At 37.1% G+C, this 21,730-nt stretch overlaps 2 protein-coding genes across 6 annotated transcripts in view; one reads left to right on the top strand and one right to left on the bottom strand.

The window, feature by feature from the left end:
• The first annotated feature begins 1,555 nt into the window (after positions 1-1,555).
• Positions 1,556-3,870, top strand: LOC140798292 (acyl transferase 5-like). Its single transcript, XM_073152103.1, has 2 exons — positions 1,556-2,115; positions 2,929-3,870. The coding sequence occupies exons 1-2, from the start codon at positions 1,708-1,710 to the stop codon at positions 3,775-3,777; spliced, it is 1,257 nt and encodes a 418-aa protein (XP_073008204.1). The 5' UTR covers positions 1,556-1,707; the 3' UTR covers positions 3,778-3,870.
• A 6,356-nt stretch (positions 3,871-10,226) lies between these two features.
• Positions 10,227-21,730, bottom strand: part of LOC140797820 (fanconi-associated nuclease 1 homolog) — a 64,683-nt gene continuing 53,179 nt past the window's right edge. For 3 of the 5 annotated variants that reach the window (XM_073151493.1, XM_073151492.1, XM_073151494.1), the window contains 3 exons: positions 12,310-12,540; positions 11,013-11,435; positions 10,227-10,872 (listed from right to left, as the gene is read on the bottom strand). In XM_073151493.1, the coding sequence (XP_073007594.1) occupies positions 10,828-10,872; positions 11,013-11,435; positions 12,310-12,540 (699 nt within the window). In that variant the 3' untranslated portion in view covers positions 10,227-10,827. Of the gene's footprint in view, positions 10,873-11,012; positions 11,436-12,309; positions 12,541-21,730 lie in introns of those variants that run through there. The other 2 variants (XR_012110725.1, XM_073151495.1) reach the window with 2 other exon arrangements.

Here is a 21,730-nt window from a genome sequence, read left to right on the forward strand (position 1 = left end):
CTCCTTTTTTTATGCAGCTTCTATTTCTTCTTCTTCTTTTTTATTGTTGCTTTTTCTTGTTCTTGTTATATCTTTTAGTTTTTTTTAATATACAAAACTTTTTAATTGATTTTTAATTAATATACTAAGAGACTAATCAAGGATAGTGTTGAGATAATTATGATAAATTAAATAAACAAAACTTTTAATCAATGTTTCAAAAAGAAATCTTAATCTATGTTACAAATAAATTATAATATCTACTTAAAAAACTTATGAATTACAATTAAAATTTCGTATTTAAACTATAAATCATTCTTTCTGCCGTAGATATATTCTTAATACGAAGAAACTATGAATACAAAAGTTGTAGATTGTAATGTTACTGATTTTATTCAATTAGTTTCATAATATTTGAATGTTTAGATAATTATCATAGAAATATTTTTTCTAAATTACATTAAATTAGAATTTTATAGTTTATATACGAAAACAATGTGACGCATTCTCTTTTCTTCTTTCATCTTATTATTATTCTTCTTCTTTTTATGTTGCTTCTTTTTTTTTCTTCTCTTCCTTCTTTTTTTTTCTTCTCTTCCTTCTTTTTCTTTATTGTTGCTTCTTCTTTTGCTTCTTTTTCTTCTTCTTCTATCTCTTAATTATTATTTTCTTTTTTCTATGCAAATCTCTCTAATTGTTTTTAACTAAAATAGTAAGAAACTAATAAGAGATAGTTGTGAGATAATTAAAATAAATTAAATTAAATTAAAACTCTTTAATTATTATTTCAAAAAGAGAACTTAATCTATGTTGTAAATAAATTATAGTTTCTATTTAAAAAAATATAAATTACAGTTAGAATACTTAAATTAGGAATTAGTCATTTCGCCGTAGAAAGATTTCTAATCTGAAGAAATCTGAATACAAAAGTTCTAAATTATGATATCATTGATTATTATTATTATTATCACATCATCTTTACATACTATAAGAAAACCCGTCTCCTAGCTACCATCTACTGATCTAATAGTTTCTGTAAGATCTCTCCTCTGTGGAGAGTTTTCTATCTTCATATATAATTAAATATAATTTGTCTATTGACCTCTTTTTCGAAAGAAGAAAAAAACATTGCCACTGTCGTTTCATAACTTATATTAGTGTGACGACATCTTAATATAATAGCGCGACAGTGCGGTTGGTTTAGAGAGCAGTTAGACAGCGCAACATCTTGGAGCAGATTTCAGCGGCGTTTGGTTCGGAGCAATTGTTCGGCAATACATATGGCTTAAAGCCTAAACTAAGCAAACTTACTATATTAACTAAAAATCTGATAAAATCTAAGTGCCTTTGTATTTAATGAGAGTTGTCATTTGTCTAGCCCATATTTAATCTTCGAGCTCATGAATGATAAAAAAAAATGCCATGGCATCTTAATATAACAAAGTTACAAAAGAGAAAAAAAATTCTAACCTATTATAATCATAAATTTTTATTATAAATTATAATTATACTGCTGCCATATCGGCCGTAAGTTCATAGATCTACCTACTAACAATACAACTAGCAAGGTCAAGGCGTTAAGTATACTTTTCCAATACGCAATCATTCACAAGTGCTTCCCCACCACTACAGTCCCAGATCTAGTCAACTCCAAAGGCTTTCTTCCATCCTAAAATCAACCCCCCAATTCCTCCATCCGCAGATCCTAAACCACCCATCACCACCACCATGAGCTACTCGGTAACCAAATCTTCCACATTTCTCATCCCCCCTTCCACTCCAACCCCATCCTCCACTCTCCCCCTCTCCTCCATAGACAAGACCGCAGCAGTGAGAGTCACCGTCGACTTCATCCAAGTCTTTCGCCATGGAGAAGAGCCCAAGACCGCGATCAAGGAGGCGTTTGCAAAGGCGCTGGTCTACTACTACCCGGTCGCAGGAAGGATCGTTGAATCGCATCCGGGCGAGCCTGAGATCGAGTGCAGTGGAGAAGGGATTTGGTTCGTCGAGGCCTCGGCGAATTGTAGTCTGGAAGATGTTAACCAATTGGAGCGGCCACTTAGGATCCCGAAGGAGGAGCTGCTTCCTCGTCCGCCCAAGGATGCGAAGTTTGAGGATTGTGTTCTTTTGGCTCAGGTGAGGTTAATTTCGTTAAGATGTGGATTTGGCCGCAAGATTTTATTGTTTGATTCCATGGATTAATGTCTGAGAATGCCATGAGCCCATGACCTCTAGCGAAAGTCACATTTTACACCCTACATTTAATTAATTACAATTCAGACCTTATCTTTTCAATATTTACATTTGAGCCGTATATTTTGGATTTTATTATATCTGAAAATAGTTTATGACTAGCAAAAAGTGCCAACGGACCTCAAAATATAAATATTGAAAAGAGAGTGTAAAATGTGATTTTCGTTCCGATCTAATCAGCAATTTAAAATATTATAGATATCGTTGCATTCTCTTAAATCTTTGACTACTTTAAAAATATCTTTTTGTTAGAAAGCTAAAAGACTTTTTGCTGCAAATTACCTAGTATATCTCTTTTAATGCGAGACAAAAATTATTTTGTCATTTATATATGTTTGCTAAATTTAACAATAATTGTAAGAAATATTTTATTTAAAGTTATTGATAAAAGCTATTCAGAAAGAATTAAAAGATTTTAGTGACAATTTTAATATTTTAAATATGTTATAGTAATTACGACATTTTAAATTTTTGGGTGGCATTTATGTAAAAAACTGAATCTAATTATTACCCTTATAGCTCATTCCACGATGACAATGCAAGCAAGATTTCATGTGGAATTGAAATAGGTCGGGTGAAGCTTTTATGGCTTCCTCTCTTGGTGGATTCAAATTTGGGATAGCATGATCATATCATCTTATGAACACAAGATTATACTACTCAAACTCTCACTTATTTCAACTTCTCCACTGTCAGGTCACAGAATTCACCTGCGGTGGATTCACCGTCGGCATTTGCTTCAGCCACTTAGTATTTGACGGCCTGGGAGCCGCCCAGTTCATGAAAGCAGTGGGCGAGATGGCGAGAGGACTCTCAAAGCCCACAACTCCTCCAATCTGGTGCAGAGAAACCATCCCCGACCCACCCAAGCCACCCCGCGGCCCGCCGCCATCCTTCACGGCGTTCAAGTTCGAGACCTCCGTCGTCGAGATCTCCCTGCAAAGCATCAACAATGTCAAGGACGAGTTTACCCACGGCACCAACCAAAGGTGTTCAACCTTCGACGTCGTGACCGCCATGCTCTGGAAATGCCGGGCGAAGGCAATAAGTTCATCCCTAAAGCCCGACGACGAAGTCCGCCTTGGCTTCGCAGCGAGCACTCGCCACTTACTGCATGACATACTGCCCTCCGTTGATGGTTACTATGGGAACTGTGTTTACCCCGTGGCGATCGCAAAAAGTATCAATGAAATTAATAATGCTTCACTTGTTGAAGTTGTGAGCTTGATAAGAGATGCTAAAGAGGCATTGAAAACTAGGTTTGTAGATTGGATGATGGGTGGACTCAAGGATAGCCACTATAACGTGCCATTGGATTATGGGACTTTGACTGTGTCGGATTGGAGCCATGTTGGCTTTAATGAGGTGGACTATGGATGGGGAGAACCGAGCTATGTCTTCACTTTGAATGATGATATTAATATTGTGCCTTCTGCAATCTATCTCAAGCCACCGGCGCCTAAGCAGGGAATTAGATTGATGCTGCGTTGTGTGGAAGAGGAGCACTCCAAGGTTTTATGCAATGAGTTGTTGAAGTTGGCATAGGTTTGGATTAGAACTGTTTTTTGGTGATGTTAGTTTCTTGGATTCCTGTATCACGTCTTCAACTAAAATAAATGACAGGTTTTTTTAATGTAATTGGCCTTAAAATCCTTTGACTATTTAGAATTGACATTACTGTTATTTTCTAAAATATTCATAGAATATTCTAACATATGGCAATCAAAGTTAACAAATATATAGAAGTTACTAAAATAACCTCTTTCTGAAAGTTTATGAGTGTAGAATAATTGTCCCTAGGTTTTTCTTGCATAACAAAATTTCTACCTAGAAGTGATCATCTGGCCCAATCTGCCTATGCCTGGCCCGAGCTTGAATTGCTAACGGGTGGCACGGGCCAGCCCTTTTGCCGCTCGGTCCGGCCCAAAAGCCTACCCATCGGTCTAACCCGAAAGGCCCAACCCAAACAATTCCAAATGGGCTCATGTCTTTTGAATGCGGTCAATGGCTCATATCTCCTGCTGTCCTGCACACTGCCGCAGAACATGCAAATTGGCTTTGTTTCTAATCATGCCCATCAAATTACTATAGCTCCATACTAAACCAAATACTGCCAAGATCTCTCTATCTCCACATTCATATGCTTCTTTTTTTTCACCAAAAACCAATATATAGGAAATACAAAAGAAAAAGAAAAGTAGGTGTCTGGTTACTTTAGCTGTATTTGATATAGAATGCTACAGTTCACGAACTAGAGTCCAGATTGAGACATGTCATCTTTATAACCATTTTTTTAAGAATTTGTCTGCCATTTTGTTGGTCTAGTTTGTAAATTCCTTTAAAGATAGAGTAAAAAAAAGGAGAGAGAGAGAGAGAAAGCGAGCTAGGAAGTAGCAGCTATTGGTAGAGTTGGCATTGAGGCCCACAATGTTGAGCGCAGTGAAGAAAAGATTTGGAGCCACAACTAGCTTTCAACATCAACCTAACAATTTCGAAGGCCCAAAAAAACAGTGAAATCTATGTATAGCACCATTAAGCCTAGCCCGGCCCGGCCAGCCTGCTCTCTCATGAGCTGATAGGCAGTAATGGGCTAGACCAATCTAGCCCAACCTGACTCACTCGTGGCCGTGCTAGCGAACAAAGTGTAACACCCGTAAAAAAAAAAAAAAAAAAAAAAAAAAAAAATTGGCGCACGCGCTACGCGCGTGCACCCTAACCGCAGCGCACGCGCCAAGCGCGTGCGCTGACTCCTTCTTCCCCTTCCCCCACCTCTCGCAGTTAGTTGCGAGAGGTGGGAGAGAAGATCGCCGGAGTGGAGTAACTCCACTCCGATTCTCTCTCCCCTCTCCTCTGTTTCTCCTTCATACGCACGTTGCAGCCCAAGGCCACAGTCCCTTATGATTTTTCTAAGGGTCTCGGTGGGCTGGGCTCTCGAGCCCAGTCCACCACCTTCCTTTAGCTTCTGGTAGACTGCGGAGGGCCCCGCAGCCCACCTCTTTTTTGTTGTCGGACTGGGCTCTGGAGCCCAGTCCACCAACTCCCCCTGCCTGGCTGGGCTCTAGAGCCCAGCCCATTACTTCTGGTCCAGTGGGCTGCAGGTGGGTCTGCAGCCCACTCTCTCCCTCTCACCCTCACTTAAATTGCTAGGCCTTGGGCTCAGCCCAACCTTTAACATTTTTTCTTTAACCCTAGTCTAATTAATTTTGAGTCTGTTATTTTCTTAAATTCTGATAGCTGCACAATTTGTAATTATTATAATTTCTCAATCATGTTATTAAGGAAATTAGTGATTTTCGCAAGATCAAAATAATATTGAATATTAAGTCTTCTCTATTATCTTCACATTTACAATGTGAACCGCTCTAATGACCATTATTATAGTAATTAGAACAAATAATATCTCGGACCTAGAAAATCAAACTTAATATACACAACAACACGGTTAGTTATAAGTCCATTAACTTTATGTTTATTTATAAATTATTAGATTCAGCATTGTGCGGGAAGGATCTTGAAATTCAGGAAGAGCCGACTGATTAGGAAAGTAAGACAAATTCCAGAGATACCCCAGGCGAGTAGAATTTTATAATAGTCTTTGAAAATGCATGCTTATGTCATATCTTACCTGTGATAGTTAAATGTCGTTTTCTTATGAAACTTATATGACATCACATATTTGCATTTAATTACTTGTCAGTTTCTACTTGTATTATTTATCACTTAATGCACATGTATGATAGACGCTATGATTGTTTATAATATCTGCTATTGTGATGATTATGTTAAATAAATAATAGAAGTCATGGCACCACGTGCACATATCACTATTAGTCAAGTCCCAGTTAGGCAGTGCCCTTTTACCTACTCAACCCGGGGTTAGGGGTAGAGTGTATATTATATAGTATCATATTAGCGGCCTACACTTGAGGTCGATAGCGGTGGAGCATTCGGTGATTACACTTTGCCATAGTTGGAGACTTGACTAGTATGATATTAGAAAAGATGATTGAGAGGAAGGGATTGTAGTTCTAGCGGTACAGGAGGACGCAGGGGTTAGGGCGTCTATTGAGCCGTGTGCTCTTACCGGCCGTAGGTGATGATTTCGCTACGTGCGATAATTACTAGAACGGTGTTGATGGGCCTACGACCGGGGTCCTTAGTCGATGGCCACGAGACAACCGGTCATATGCGGCGTCGCCGAGCATGTATGGGCGATAATACCGTTAGTTGACTAGTCCCCCTCGATTTTATGATGCTATGCGAGATATGATATTGTGACTAGACTCCTGTGTGGATTTCTATGTAAAATAAGCTATAATGATGAAAGCTATTAAAAGTCATAATGTACATTTTCCCTGACAAGTTATGAGTTGCATTTTTAATAATCATGTAATATTCTTAGATTATTATTAGATTTTACTTGTTTGGGCCCCGTGCTCACCGCCATTTTTGGTGGAAATATTTCGAAGATGATTATAGAGGATGCGGACATCGAGGAGTAGCGATTCATTCCTTATTTTTAGCATTTGTTTATTCTATTATTTCAGTTGGACTTAACCCCTGCGAGGGTATTTATGTTTTAGCAAATTTGTGATGGACTTGTATTCCTAGAGGCTTGTTGAGGCCTGTGATATTATAATTCAGGATTATTTGTTGGATTATTATGGTATTTCTTGACTTATTCAGATACTTGGTGAGATTATTTCACTGACCGATCACGTGGGAATCACGTGGACATGCTCCACGTGAAGAACACGTGAATTTTGGAAGTGGGTGTTTCACAAAGTGTCCAGCTCGGTTGGCCTGGTAGGCCCGGCCAACCTAATGATCACCTCTAGCCCTAGCCCAATCACCAATATTTATAATTAGACGTCGAGACCAATCAAACTCCGATATGTTCGTAATTAGAATGTACCAAGTGGTATCAAAGCAAGTTGGACCTCGGACCTTCATCAATGGTGGATACCAAATTCATGGCTTCGAAAAGAAGAATTGAAGATAACTCTAACTAAAAGAGGAGGAAAAGCCCATGCTATCAACAACCTAAGATGATGAGCAACTCGAGTTGGCCGTAGCTAATCCTAGTCGACCACCACCTATTGGGGCTGATATCATGGAGGCCATGGGCCAGAACAATCACCTCTTGCAATTGATGATTCAACAGATGCAAGCCCAGCATGAGCAATTGCTTGCAAACCATGAGGAGATGCGTGAGATGTGGAGAATCCGATCGACACCTTCCACACCTCAACGACAGTTGCAACCTATCTTCCCATCGTCGATGGCTCATCCACCAATGGTTCAACCACCAGATGGCTTGGTTCCACTAGGTCCTTCTCAGCTCCATCAAGCTCCTTACTACCCAAAACACTAGGGTGCACCACAGCCACCACGGTTTTACCCGAATTGGTTTTTAACGAAACCAAACATCAGGTGAATCAAGGGTAGTGTGAAGAAGATGATTAAGATGAGCAGATTGAGCTCAAACCATGCCAAGATTATATGGAATGAAGGAGGATGCATCACGTGAACATAAACAATTCCATCCTAGAGTGGACCTATACTTGGGTTTGAACCAAACCAAAGGAATGAGATTTAAGGCCGAATGATGCGGCTTGACTTTCCCATATTAAGAGCAGTGATCCAATGGATTGGCTCTACTGTTTAGAGGACGTCCAAGCTTTTGAGTATGCCATGAGGATGGAGCAAAAGCACAAGGCCCTACTTCAAGCCATGAAGGCATCCAAAATTGGCCTAAACTCATCTCGGCCAAGCAATGCAACCGAAGGGAGGCACACAAAGTACTGTACGAACACTCACCCCAGCCCAAGTTGAAGAAAGAAGAAGGAATGGCTTGTGCTTTCGATGCGACGAACAATTCACACTCGGCGACCGATGCACAAAACCAATTGGGAGCATCATGCTCGTATATGGCCTTGTGGACACAAAGTTAGAGGTTGCTGAGGAGGAGAGCAGGGCTAAGCTTAAGGGTAAGGACTTTGGAGAGTACGTCGGGGAAGATGACTACGTAGAGATTTTGTTGCACACATACTTGAGAATAACCACACCAAAGACTCTTCAGTGAAGGACTTGATGAAGAAGCAATGTGTACACATCCTAATTGATTCAGGAAGTATCACATAACTTTCTGGATGAGAGGTTGGTCCACAAGCTTGGGTTGGATGTGGAGCCGATGGTAGGATTTGATGTGGTAATCAATGATGGTACCATGCCAAGGGCTAATAGTTTGCGCCGTCTAGTTGGGATTTGGGTGCAAGCCCACCATTTTGAGGTGGACTTGTACCCGCATGCCTTAAGGGGTGCTGATGTGATCCTAGAAACATAGTGGCTGCAAATTCTAAGACTGACGACATGCGACATGTGGATGGTGTTATAATAGAATAGCAGGGTGATACAGCTTGAAGGGGTGAAAGCATAAACGAGCATAATGTTGCACTTGATAGAGGGTATGCCTTAAACCCCTTGGGCAGAGGAAGACAAGTGGAGATGCCTCGACCACTAGTATAACTACCAAAGCTATGATGGATGCAGCATCATATTCTTTCAACGCTACACCTTGAGGACAAGGTGGGGGAAGCGTGGTGAATTTTATTCATTTCTTAGTTAGATGCTTATTTGCTTATGACTTGTACAGTTTAGGAGTTTAATTTTCAAGAAATAGGTATCCTCTAGCTAAGGCATTTGAATGCCACCAGTTCGACATTTGAATGCCCAACCCTGATAGCCAATTAGGATTAAGGCGTTCGAATGCCACTAACTCAGCATTCAAATGCCTCAGCTCAGCAGTTAGTCAGGTCTTAAGGCATTTGAACGACACAGCATTTAAATGCCTCAGCCTGACAATAGACCTGGCTTATGGTGTTCGAATGCCTACTCCTCTCATTCACCTGGGTTTTTGGAAAGGAGAAAACACAGAGAGTCATAAGCTAAAGGCTCAATGAATAGACCTTACCCCGAATCAGTGAAGCCAAACAGAGAGTAAATCATGTACTGAATAATATGAATCAGAAAAAACATCATGTCATGAATGAGTATATGAATGTTTCTCAATAATACATAAATAAAAAGTAGATAATATGTCGTAACTGATAAAAGTATATAATCCTCGACAATGTATAAATAAATCTCTATGTCATACCATCATCATAGCTCTCTCTCAAATATAATACTTTTATCATGTCATGACAGGTATTAAAAACTATAAATGACTAAACTAGATAAATAGATAAATATGATCGACAATATAAGCCCAATGTGTCACGAATGGATCTAATCCAATCGAGTCGTATCACTTTGTTGCTCTAAGAGGACATTTGAGACATGAAATGTAGAAAATATTCTTTCTAACAAGTCTTCGTCAATAAATTATCACCACATAATATCAATCGTGAGCTAATTCTAAACAATGGCCAATTATACTCGCTAACAAATTTAAAGCAAACTTTTAAGGGGATTATGGACTTCTAATGCTCGTATCTCTCCTTTAAATTCTTCCACAAAATAAATTGATCGTTTACTATTTTACCATAAGGTACTCAGTTTTCAACTCTTCATGAAAATGATGGAGAAGAAAAAATATTGCTTTTGAGCGATCCTGCAAGGATGCTTCATTTTTTTTTCTTTGATGGTATTTCCAAGGTTCATAGCGCCAAGATGAATTTTAGCATAGGAACCCAAGATAAATAGTTGATTCCCAAAATGTCAAGCGGAGCAAATTTAAGTTTTGTAAGATTTGAATTTGTCAAAATACTATAAATAATAAAAATGATATTATTTCAGAATGAAATAAAGAAAGGAACAATTAAGTAAAATTCAATATCTTCTTAGTATTTCTAATGAAATTAATAAGAGAAAGAATTTGATTTAATAAACTTGTATATATTTGTATAGTATTTAGTTCACATACCTTGGTATAGTGAAGAAGACAAAAGAGTGTTCCACGTACAATTGGAACCTTGTGCTAGTCGATCGAATAGAAAGAAGTAAAACCTTATCCTCAATTAAATAAATCTTCGTATCAATTTACAACGAATAAAATATAATGATAGTGTATCGTGCAGATAACATGTTGTAAAACTAGAAGCCGCTGTACTTGTGCACAATGAATTAGAAAAAGAACACAAAAAGTATTATGAGAACAAGGGACAGAGAATGAGAGAATTGCTTTTCCTTATGTTGTTCTTTTTTCTCACCTCTAGGTCCCCGTACAGGTTTACAAAAGAGTAAACTAAAGAGGATTATAAGTTACCACTAATAAGACAAAGGTTGCAACCATGGTGTAACCTAAAAGATAGATATTATAAGAAGTTGCGAAGATGTAGGGGATTTTCTAAGGTGGTCATCCACCTCCATTACCCACATTTCCAACACACTCAGCTATTTATCTTGTCAGATGGCTGGAACTCGGAACTCATGTACCAACTGTAGGAAATCTGCAACTAAATCTGGCCATGCAAGTTGTTTAAAGCAGATCGCAGATGTTTAGAATGGCTGATGGAATACCATTCAATTATTTAATTTTGCTTTCGGGATAACTTCTCCAACCATTTTGCCAAAAGGTACAGTACGAAATGTCTAAGTACTGCTCCAATATTTTGCTTCCGACCGTGCAAAAAGAATCTACATTTTAAGAATGTGAAAACTGAATTGTAGAAGGTTTCTGCTTTACTTTTTGCACTTGCTTCCCGAACTACAAACATAATTGAATTGTAGAATAAATACCGAACTGGAGGCTATTAGGATTTAGGAAATGGGTTCACCTTGCAAACTTCAGTGTTAAAACCAGAATCCATGAGGACTAGCATCCATGCTCGCTGTTGCTCTGAAAGCCGATCTCTTGGGCCTTTCACCTCCACAAGCTTGGCTTCACCATTGCTACTCTCTTTGTGGAAGCGCCACAACAATAGGTCTGGCATGCCAGTGGACCAACTCCGGTAGTCTAGAGATAGATGACGGCAAAGGGAAGCTAAGCAGCGTCCACCAATGCATGAGACGACAGCTCGTAGGTCCGATAGAGGATGTCGCTCCCAGTTGACACCTCGACAAGTTGTCCCAACATGTAAGTCCCATGAAGTAATAAGGATCTCCTCAGCCATGCCCTCATAGATCCTTTTCAAGTGAGATTCGATAAGACTCTTCCTTGATTCATAGAAGTCATCAGTGTCAAGGTCCAGAGGAGCTATCTGAGAGGATAAAATGACGTAGATTTCAAACGATGATAAGGCAATGAAGAGCGAGCTCTTCTTTTTTTCATGATACTTGACTATAGAATCACTGAGCAAACTTACATCTAATCATCTTTTACATGCAATCCCTAGTCAGAGTTGTTAAAGGCATGACCCGTTATCTAACAACTTAAGTTTTTCGATCACATTAATTAACATCGTAGGAGAGCTACATTTTCTGGAGATTATGGGTTTAAACCTTAATAACTCACTTTTATTCCCAAAATCTTAGTATTACGATATGAGGGACTACAGATCCTATTATCTATTATTTATCCACAAACGCTATACATTTTTGGTCAATTATCTACCAACTTAAACTTTTGGGTCAATTGGTTATCTAATAAAATCAATGGCTTTGAATCTGATAGAAATAACAGCATAGTTACAATATTTCTTTTCCTCGTTGTACTATTATCAACATCAAAGAAACAAACAACAAAGTGCATCAACCAAATCAACATGGACAAGGAAAGATACATATCATTTATAGTTATTCAATTGTTACATTCTTGCTTTCATTGCTCACATGCATGACACATGTAGAGTTTAAGTGAAAAAATTACAAGTGAATCTTGGTACTCTCTGAAGATTAAACACTATAACCTCATCCATTCTCAGCAATCTTGAAATTACATGGAGTAGTCAAACATCTATTGGAAAGGTGGATTGTAAAGTTTCTATACATGGACAATTAAAGGAGTGGGCACAAGACATGGATGAATGCTTGGAACAGATTGCAGTATTATGAAATCTGATAGGACATCAAAGGCATTAATGCAACAATCTAGAAAGTAAATAGAGACAATTAAGAGGAACTACAAAACACTACCTGAAATTTAGATCGGAAGACATCTGGTACATTGGAGAATATAACATCCCACATAAGAAGGCCAAAGATAGTCATCCAAATGCCACTTTCTGAATGGACTCCTTGCCAACCACCTTCTTCAGCATAATATTGTAGTGCCAGTTGCTCGACTCTACAAATCTCACCATCATAACCATAAAATAAATTCTTCACTCCTACTTCACAATTCAAAGGCCTTCCCCTAACATTAACCTACAGAGTCAATTTGCAATTAAATAGCTGAATAAGATAAAATTAGAAATTTTTTAATAAAAACACCATATGTTTTGTCTTTATTATCATTCACACCCTACCATATGAATATTTATCATTCAACTCCTGTATTTTATTTTTAATACCTCAAGACATCATAACATTAGTTTTATTGACGATTAGTTATCACATGAGTTAAATTAACTGCAGATGCAAAATTACCTTAATACTATTAAGATTTTTAAGGTTATGGTGAAAAAATGAAGAGGAACCAAATTTTAAAGTCAAATAAGGGGTATTTTAGGTATTTTAATTCTTTAATTTCAAAGGTAACTTTACTATTATGTTAGTTTCAGTTAGGTTAACTTTGATAGTCATATAGGTGAGTTAAATCAAGGTTCGAAAAATCGGGATGGCGATCAGGATTGGCCGTATTGGCCGCTTGGGTTAGATTGGATTTTTTAATTACATAAATTCTAAATATTATTTAAAAATACAAAAAAAATTTCAAAAATTTAGAAATTTTTTTACCAAAAATAAGAAAATAAAGAAAAAAAAACTATGGTGCAATAAAAATTGAAAAGAAGAAGAGACTATAAAGAGAGTGAGTGAAAGAAAATCAAACAAAAGAAAGAAAAACCATGGTACAGTGAACAAAAGAAAAAGAGAGTGGAGAAAATGAAAAAAACTGAGAGAGAAATAAAGAAATATATTAAAAAATTATATACTAAAAATAATCGAAGTTTGTCGGAGTTAGATCTGCGTCACCGGAGCTAGATTTCTCCGTAAGAGAAACAATGGTTATATAGTAATGTAACAACCCAAATTAAAAAAAAAAAATTGATTGACTGACGCACGCGCCGAGCACGTGCGTCAAACCCTGCCCCCCCCGGTGAGCCCTCCTACCCCTGCCATTAAATTCTATAGTATAACTCCCCTCCCTCGCCGTCGTCGAAGTCCACGGCGGCCAATGACCTCGTGTCTAGCCGTCGATCCGAGAAGCTCTGGTGGAGGGAGAGAAGCCCTCTCTGGGCTTCGAGCCCTCTTTGAGGAGAGGAGGCACCTCCATGGCCGCCGGCCATGGAGCGCTGCCTATCGCCGTCGGCCCTCCTCTTCCCCTCTTTCTTTTTTCCTTTTCCCCCTACTTACCCGATGGCCTCGTGCCACGCCGCGCCGTCGCAGCCCCTCGGGCTTTCCGCTCTCCCTTCTGTCTCCCTCCCTCAAAAGAGATGGGGGTGGGAGATGAGTGTTGGTGGGCTGCAGGCCGCAGCCCACCTGGACTTGGTTTCGGGTGGGCTGCAGGCCGCAGCCCACCTGGCCTTGGACTCGGGTGGGCTGCAGGCTGCAGCCCACTAACCCAAATGTTGGGTGGGCTGCAATCTGCAGCCCACTAATCCAACCTTGGTGGGCTGTGGTTGGGCTCCCAGCCCACCAAGGCCCTCTTGCTTATTTGGGTTGGGTTTGAGCCTACCCATTGCCTCTAGCCTAGCCCATTTGGGGCCATTTGGACCCTATAACCCTGTTTATCTTTTTCACCTGATTTAATTAGCCTGATCCTTGATGTATGTGTTCCAGTCCAAATCCAAGAAAGAGGATACTAAAAAAAAAAAAAAAAAAAATCTAATCTAATATTACAACAAATTTATTGAAAAGGACAATTTAGTATTATGTGAATTTTAGGATAACATAAGACTCGCCCTAGGAGACCCTTGACTCATGTATTTGCCAAACATAAATGCGCTAATAAGATAATTAATTCTATTAGTTCGCTAATCTTACGTATGGCTTACTTGCATGAATTAATAGGATTGACACCGTGTGAGGAGGATTTTGGGATTCCGGAGGAGCCGGCTAGCTGACGAGATTTAGCATACTGTGGAGACCCCCCAGGCGAGTAGAGTTATACAAATCTAGAATAATATAATTACAGTCATTATACCTGTCATGACACTGTAGGAAATGTCGGTATTAATACATGCATTTAGTACACCAGGTTATATCTTTACATATGCAGTTATTGATAACTTGCTCATCATAATATTATGAGAATGTTAATGCAGCATAAGCATTAGTGTGATAATGCTCTACATGTATCCTGTATGGTATACCCTTGCATAGATGTATATTATTGTGAATATAGAATGTAACGATCATGATAACTATGACATGGTTTATACACTCATAGACACTGCACCACTTCCACCTATCATTAGCAGTACCCTTACTCCCTCAGCCCAGGGTTAAGGGTAGAGTGTATTTTATATGACTATACTATTAGCGGCCTACACCTGAGGTCGGGAGCCTGTGTGACATTCAGGTAGTTATACTGTATAGTCAGAACTCGATTATGATGATAGAAGAACATGATTGTGAGGCGAGGATATAACTCTAGCGGTACTCGACGACGCAGGATTAAGGCGTCTGTTGATGAGCCGAGGGCTCCCGATTCTCCCGCTGAGGGCAGTGATGATTTAGAGAAAGTGAGTATGGGCTTACGACCGGGGTCCTTAGTCTGATGGCCACAGACAACTGGTCACTCGTAGTGTCGCCATACACGTGTAGATGGCATTACCGCTAGATGTGTATATATTTCCCCCTCGATGTATGAGATGATAGATGATTATGTGATGGATGATTGTTTCTTGAGAGTATTTACCCTGTGTGGTGAATAGCTCGGTGAGTGATGATAAGTATGATTAATGCTTTGCTAGGCATGAGATGACTAAACTGCTCTTTTATTGCTGTACATAACATGTAAACACTATGATTGAGATGTGTATGAATAAGAGATTGTATCAAACTTTATATCTGTGTGGATTTATCGTGATATGTTTAGGAACTAACATGTTCCAGGATAGTGACTAGTAATCTTTATCGATTTCATTAATTTAGTAACTTATAGTAAGTCATTCCTATAAGCATACTGTTATTGTTAGCAAATATAGGCATACATTGGATATACACATGTGATTGCATTATTTAGATCGTATAGATCCTACTCACCACCTCGTAGTGACATTATTTCAGAGCTAGGGGACGCAGGCGCGGGTAGCAAGGAGTAGCTGCCTTTCTTTTTCAGTATATCTGTTAGTTGTATTAAGCCCCTACAAGGGCATTATGATGATGTTGTATTTTGGACTTTAGCATTGTATTTTTGATGTATATTCGGAAGGCTTGTTGTGGCCTGTGGAACTTGTATCCGGACTCTTATAGTTGAGTTTAATTATGGTGAATTTGTGCTGTTGTGTGTCTTGTGAAATTCTTGTACTGACAGGTCATGTGATGCACCGCGTGGAGGGATTTACCCACGCGGTTTACACGTGTATTTGGAGGTTTGGGTGTTTCAAGTAAGGAGAGAAAGAGAAAGAAAGAGTGAAAGAGAGAAAAAGAGAGAGTGAGAGGAAAGAGTGAAAGAGAGAAAGAGAGAAAGAGAGAGAGTGAGAGGAAAGAGTGAAAGAGAGAAAGAGAGAGAGTCTGGATCGGGCTTGGATTAGGATCTGGTTCAGCCAATCCAGCAAACCATGAGTTAAATTAACTGTGGACGCAAAATAACCTTAACATCCTTAAGTAAGTTTTTCAATATTGAGGTAAAAATAAAAGAGGAACCAAAATTTAATGTCACATGAGGGGTATTTTAGGTATTTTAAAATACATATGTCAAACGAGTCATTTTTAAAACCAAAGTTACTTATTCCAAGGCAAAGATTTTTTAGTCAATCATAGACTTGCCTTAAAAAAATTAACTTCACTTTCTTTAGCCATAAGTTTAGAATAAAATCTGCATAGAATCCTCTAACATAACAGCCCTTGATTCTCCTTAGATTCTTCTTTCTCTATATCTAGTGTTAAATATACCACCAAAGAAAAAGAACAAAATTACAGAATTAGATAAGAGTACTACTAATTTCTCTCTTCAAATGTTACATTTATAGGTATTACCATATTATTCTCGTAAAAAGCTATTCAAAAAATTTAATTCTCCGCGTTTTGCCTGATAAACCTGGGATACATTTTGTAACAACCCAATCCCCCCAAAAAAAAAAAAAAAAACTTTACATGGGCATGACGTGGCCGACCTCGTGCCCATGCAACGAGGCAGCGTGGGGGAGAAGCCACGCACCCCCCCTCGCGTCGCCGCAGCCACCGCCAACCCCCCACCCACCGCCTTCTCTCTCTCTCTCTCTCTCTCCCTCTCGTTTGGTCTCTCTCTCTTTTCTTCTTCCCTCGGACTCTCTCTCTCTCTCTCCCCCACTGCCGAATCGCCGCCGCTATCGTCGTGCTGCCACAGATGATCCTCCTCCTCCTCTCTCTATATCACTATCTCTCTCTCTCTCTCTCTCTCTCTCTTTTTCCTTCTTTGGGCTCGGGCTCGTCGGAGCCGAGCCGCCGGCAAGAGGCCGGCAGCTGTAGCAGTGTTTTAATTATTTATTTATTTGATGTTATTTATTTAGGTTTTTCCTTCTTAATTAATGCAAATAGATTATTTAGACATTAATTATTTTAATAATAATATATTCTTCAATATGATTAGTATTAATTGTAATTTGTATAATCAATGATTAATTAGGTATAAATATAAGTAATACTCATATTTATTTATTTATATCTCTATTAGATTAATATATAGATTTATAAATTATAATTATCAAATTTATATACTAACATTTTTATGAGATACATTTTAAATAATTCTTATAATTTATTATACATTATTATTTTGTAACAAATAAGATAATGACTACATAGTCCCTAATTAATCAAGATATAATTTAATTATAATTAGGTTTTTATCTATATTTATATTTTATTTATAATTAAAAATCTAGCCAGTTATAAAAATGAGTAGAAATTCTAAAATCTAATAAATCATTATATTTTACTCGAACGGATTATAATGGGATAAACAACTAACTTTATGTTACTTAAACATTTTCAGATCCCGAACCCCTTATTTGAGACCCCGTGGACTTTGCTAGCGATGAGTGTCACTCGGTTAATTGACGGACGTGAGAGATGCGTGGTTTGTGTCTTCTGATCAGACTGTGAGTAGTCTTATCCCCTAGACGCCTTTCTCAAATTAGGATATATTATATCTTACGTACACGCATATTTTGACCTCCAGCATGATTATATGATTTTATCTAGAGATGATTTCAGTCAAGCATATTTTATCATGTATTTAATTAGGCTGATCTGAGATATGAGTACATTGGTGATATATATAGAGATGATTATACTGTTATGGTTTTTATGTCGAAATGATCTCTATCATGAGTATGCATGTGATAAACTAGCAAAAGTATACATGGTTAGAGTCGGCATTGCATCATTTTTCTCTCGGCTTCTTTACCACTTAAATTTCTGAGTTGCATGATCTGTTGTCGTACTGGATATATGCATATGATTTATCATGTATAGGAAATCATAAAAGTACATGTGTATGTGATGCGATGTGATATGATGTGATGGCTGAAACGGTATCTGGTCCGGACTGATACTGGATATACTCTTAGCGTATGACAGAGTATGGTGATGGCTGATGGTTGTACTCTTAGCGTATGACAGGGTACAACTATCATTGATATACCCTTAGCGTATGACAGGGTATGATTACTTTATTCAGAGATACCCTTAGTGTATGGCAGGGTATGATTTATCTACAGAGATACTTTTAGCGTATGACAGGGTATGCTCTGAGCTTGTGACATGATGTGTATCGAGTTTGGGGCCGGGTACCGTAGTCTAGCATGATGGATAATATTCAGAGTTGAGACGGTGAATTGTGATAGTGAGAGATATGTGGATTATATCTGGCTCTGATATATACGATTATCTAGTGGTTTGCATGCATCATGCATCATCATTGATGTGACCAATTCCATTATTGTTATACATGATATGTCGTTATATTCGGTGATGTTATATGGTAATTTCATCATGTGATATATTTTTAGATGAGGATATAATATGCTCATTCATGAGGATTAATTTCATTCATATATATGTCTTTGAGGATACATATATATATGTTCATACATGACATCATACTGCTTTCTGATTCATATTATCCAGTACATGATTTACTCTCTGTTTGACTTCACTGATTCGGGATAAGGTCTATTCACTGAGCCTTTTGCTCATGACTCTCTTTATTTCTTTTCTAACACTAGATATTATGATACGTGAAAGCGACTTGAGATATCATGATGGGATAATTTAAAGCAAGGATGAGGTGAGCTATAGACGTGAAGCGGTATAGAAGATAATTTAACCAGACTTTGAGTTGTATCGTTGTTTGTTATATTTGTACCTTATTGTATCAGATGATGATTTATATAGTATATGTCAGATTATAGAGCACTCGTATATCAGTTGTTTAGTTGTATCTTGATGGTTTGTTGTGGCCTGTGTGGGGCTTGCCAGATTATGTAGTGGTCTAGTGTATATTATTATGGACTTGGATATTCATATGTTAACAAGTTTATTTGGTTGATAGTATGATGTATTTAGTGATGGATTATATGATCATGGATAGGTTAACAGGTTTTATTTGATGATGTCATGATTATATGTTCACAGGAGAGTATCTGTGCGTGACGGGCCCCGCCCGACCTGTCACGTGCGCCGCGCGTGCCGTGTGGGCGCGTGGGCGTGCACGTGCCGTGCCGGGCGGGGGCGTTACACGTTTGATATAAGGGTAGATTGTGGAAGTGATTAAGTAGATGAAGGGAACGAAGTGGTCAAGATCCCAAAGAAGAGGGGTGGCTCGACAGTCTTTTTATTACAAAATCACCCAAATTTATTGTTTATGACCAAATTACCCTTGCTTTATTTTTGAGTGGGAGGAGAAAGTTTTGCTTTTCGTTTAATGTCTTTTGTTCTTTTTCTAAAAGGAAACAATACTTTTATTAGAGAAATCAGTATCTTTTTAAACCCAAAGAATTAAATATTCTTCTTCTTTCTATTACTAGCATTCTATCTAAACAAACTTGCTAATATTGTCTTCAAAAACCATATAAGAGCTCGTAAGCCTATAGTCAGTTTCTTTTTATATGATTTAATGCATCCAAATATTTACCTAAAGTTGTTACTGAACAAATATATATTCTTTTGTAACAATAGATTACAATTACGATTACGATATATCTTTAGTATTTTTGTCATATCGTTCTCATATGAACTTCGATCAATACTATTTTGGATATCAAAAAGTTTATTTAGTCTTTTATGACTTCATCTCTCATTAGTATCTTCAAATTCGACTATTTCGGATGCTTAAAATTCATTGGAAGATGACAGCTTAAGAAAATAATGTAATCAGTTGATAACTAACTATTTTATTATTAAATAACATAATTAACCTTTTGTTCACTATTTCACTGATATCTTTCTCATATAAACTATGAATCGCTATTATTTTATATGTGCAGAAAAACTTCTTCAATCCACTACAACTTCATCTCTTATTAGTATTGTCAAATTCAACCATTTTGAGGCATACAAATTTACTAGAAGATGACAACTTAAAAAAGTAATGTCATCCGTTGATAAATGACGTAATTTGTTACTAAATAATGGAATTAACTTTTGTTCACTATTGTGCACATATCTTTTTCATATGAATTCTGATTGATACGATTTTATATGCGTTGGAAAGTTCTTTCAGTCCTTTACAACTTCATCTCTTACAAGTATCCTAAAATTCAATCATTTTAGGGGCTAAAAATTCATTGGAAAATAACAATTTCATAAATAACATAATCCGTTGAGAAATAATGTAATCCGTTGCTAAATAACATAATCAACTTTTGTTCACATATGAACTCAGAACGATATTATTTGTATGCATTGAAAAGTTTATTCAATTTTCTAAATTTCATCTCTCATAAGTATCTTCAAATTCGATCATTTCGAGAGCTAAAAGTTCATTAGAATATGACAACTTAAAAATAAAACATAATCCATTGAGAAATAACATAATTGGATAACTGACGTAATCAATCACTAAATAATGGATCAACAATTATTCATTATTTTGCTCATACTTTTATTATATAAACTCCAATCAATATTATTTTGTATGCTTTAGAAAGTTTATTCAATCCTCTACGATCTAATCTGCTATGAGTATTTTCAAATTAGACTATTTTAGAAGCTAAAAATTCATTGGAAGATGACATCTTAGAAAGATAACGTAATACGTTGATAACTGACATAATATGTTTATAAATAATAGAATCAATTTTCATTTACTATTTTGCTCATATCTTTCTCATATGAACTTTGATCTGTATTATTTGATATGATTTACAAAACTTATTCGGTCCTCTACAAATTCATCTCTCATAAGTATTTTCAAATTTGACCATTTCTTGGGCTAACAATTCATTCGAAGATAACATCAAATCGAGTTAATTTGACCAAAATGACAGTGATTGGTTAATATGAAAAACTTATAACCAAAACACTAGAGAATAATGGATTCCATTATTTAGCAGCGTATTCCATGGAGTTAGAAGATACTAAATAGAAATTAAGTTGTAGTAAATTGAAAAAGATTTTTAATGCATCCAAAATAATATTAATCGGAGTTCATATGAGATAGATATAAAAGGAAACACTCACAACCAGTAGATTATGTTATTTAATAGCAGAAAGCGTTATTCATTAATGGATCACATTATTTAGCCATGGACTAAGCCAACTTTGACGATCAATGTGAAACATAAAGTTTTAGATAATTGAATATTCTTTATAACACATCCAAAATGATATTAATTGGAGTTCATATGAGAAAGTTATGACTAAAATATTGAAAAGTTATGGATTCAATTATTTATTAATAGATGTCAACCATCACCTGATAATGTTATTTTTCAATGGATTATGTTATTTTTTTAGGCTACCATATTCTAATGATTTTTAACCCGCTAAATGGTAACTTAAAGATATTCACGAGATGTGAAATTGTAAAAAACTGAATAAGCATTCCCATGAATATAAAATAATATCTATTAAAATTTAGATGAGAAAAATATAAGCAAAACAGTGAACAAAAATTTATTCTATTATTTAGTAACGAATTATGTCAGTTATCAAACGATTACTTTATTTCTCAACGGATTACACTATTTTTCTAACGTGTCATCTTTCAATGAATTTTTAGCGCCCCAAAATGATTGAATCTGGA

This window comes from Typha latifolia, chromosome 11 (assembly GCF_019914945.1).
Source record: "Typha latifolia isolate L0001 chromosome 11, TyphaL0001v2, whole genome shotgun sequence".
Taxonomy (NCBI): Eukaryota; Viridiplantae; Streptophyta; class Magnoliopsida; order Poales; family Typhaceae; genus Typha; species Typha latifolia.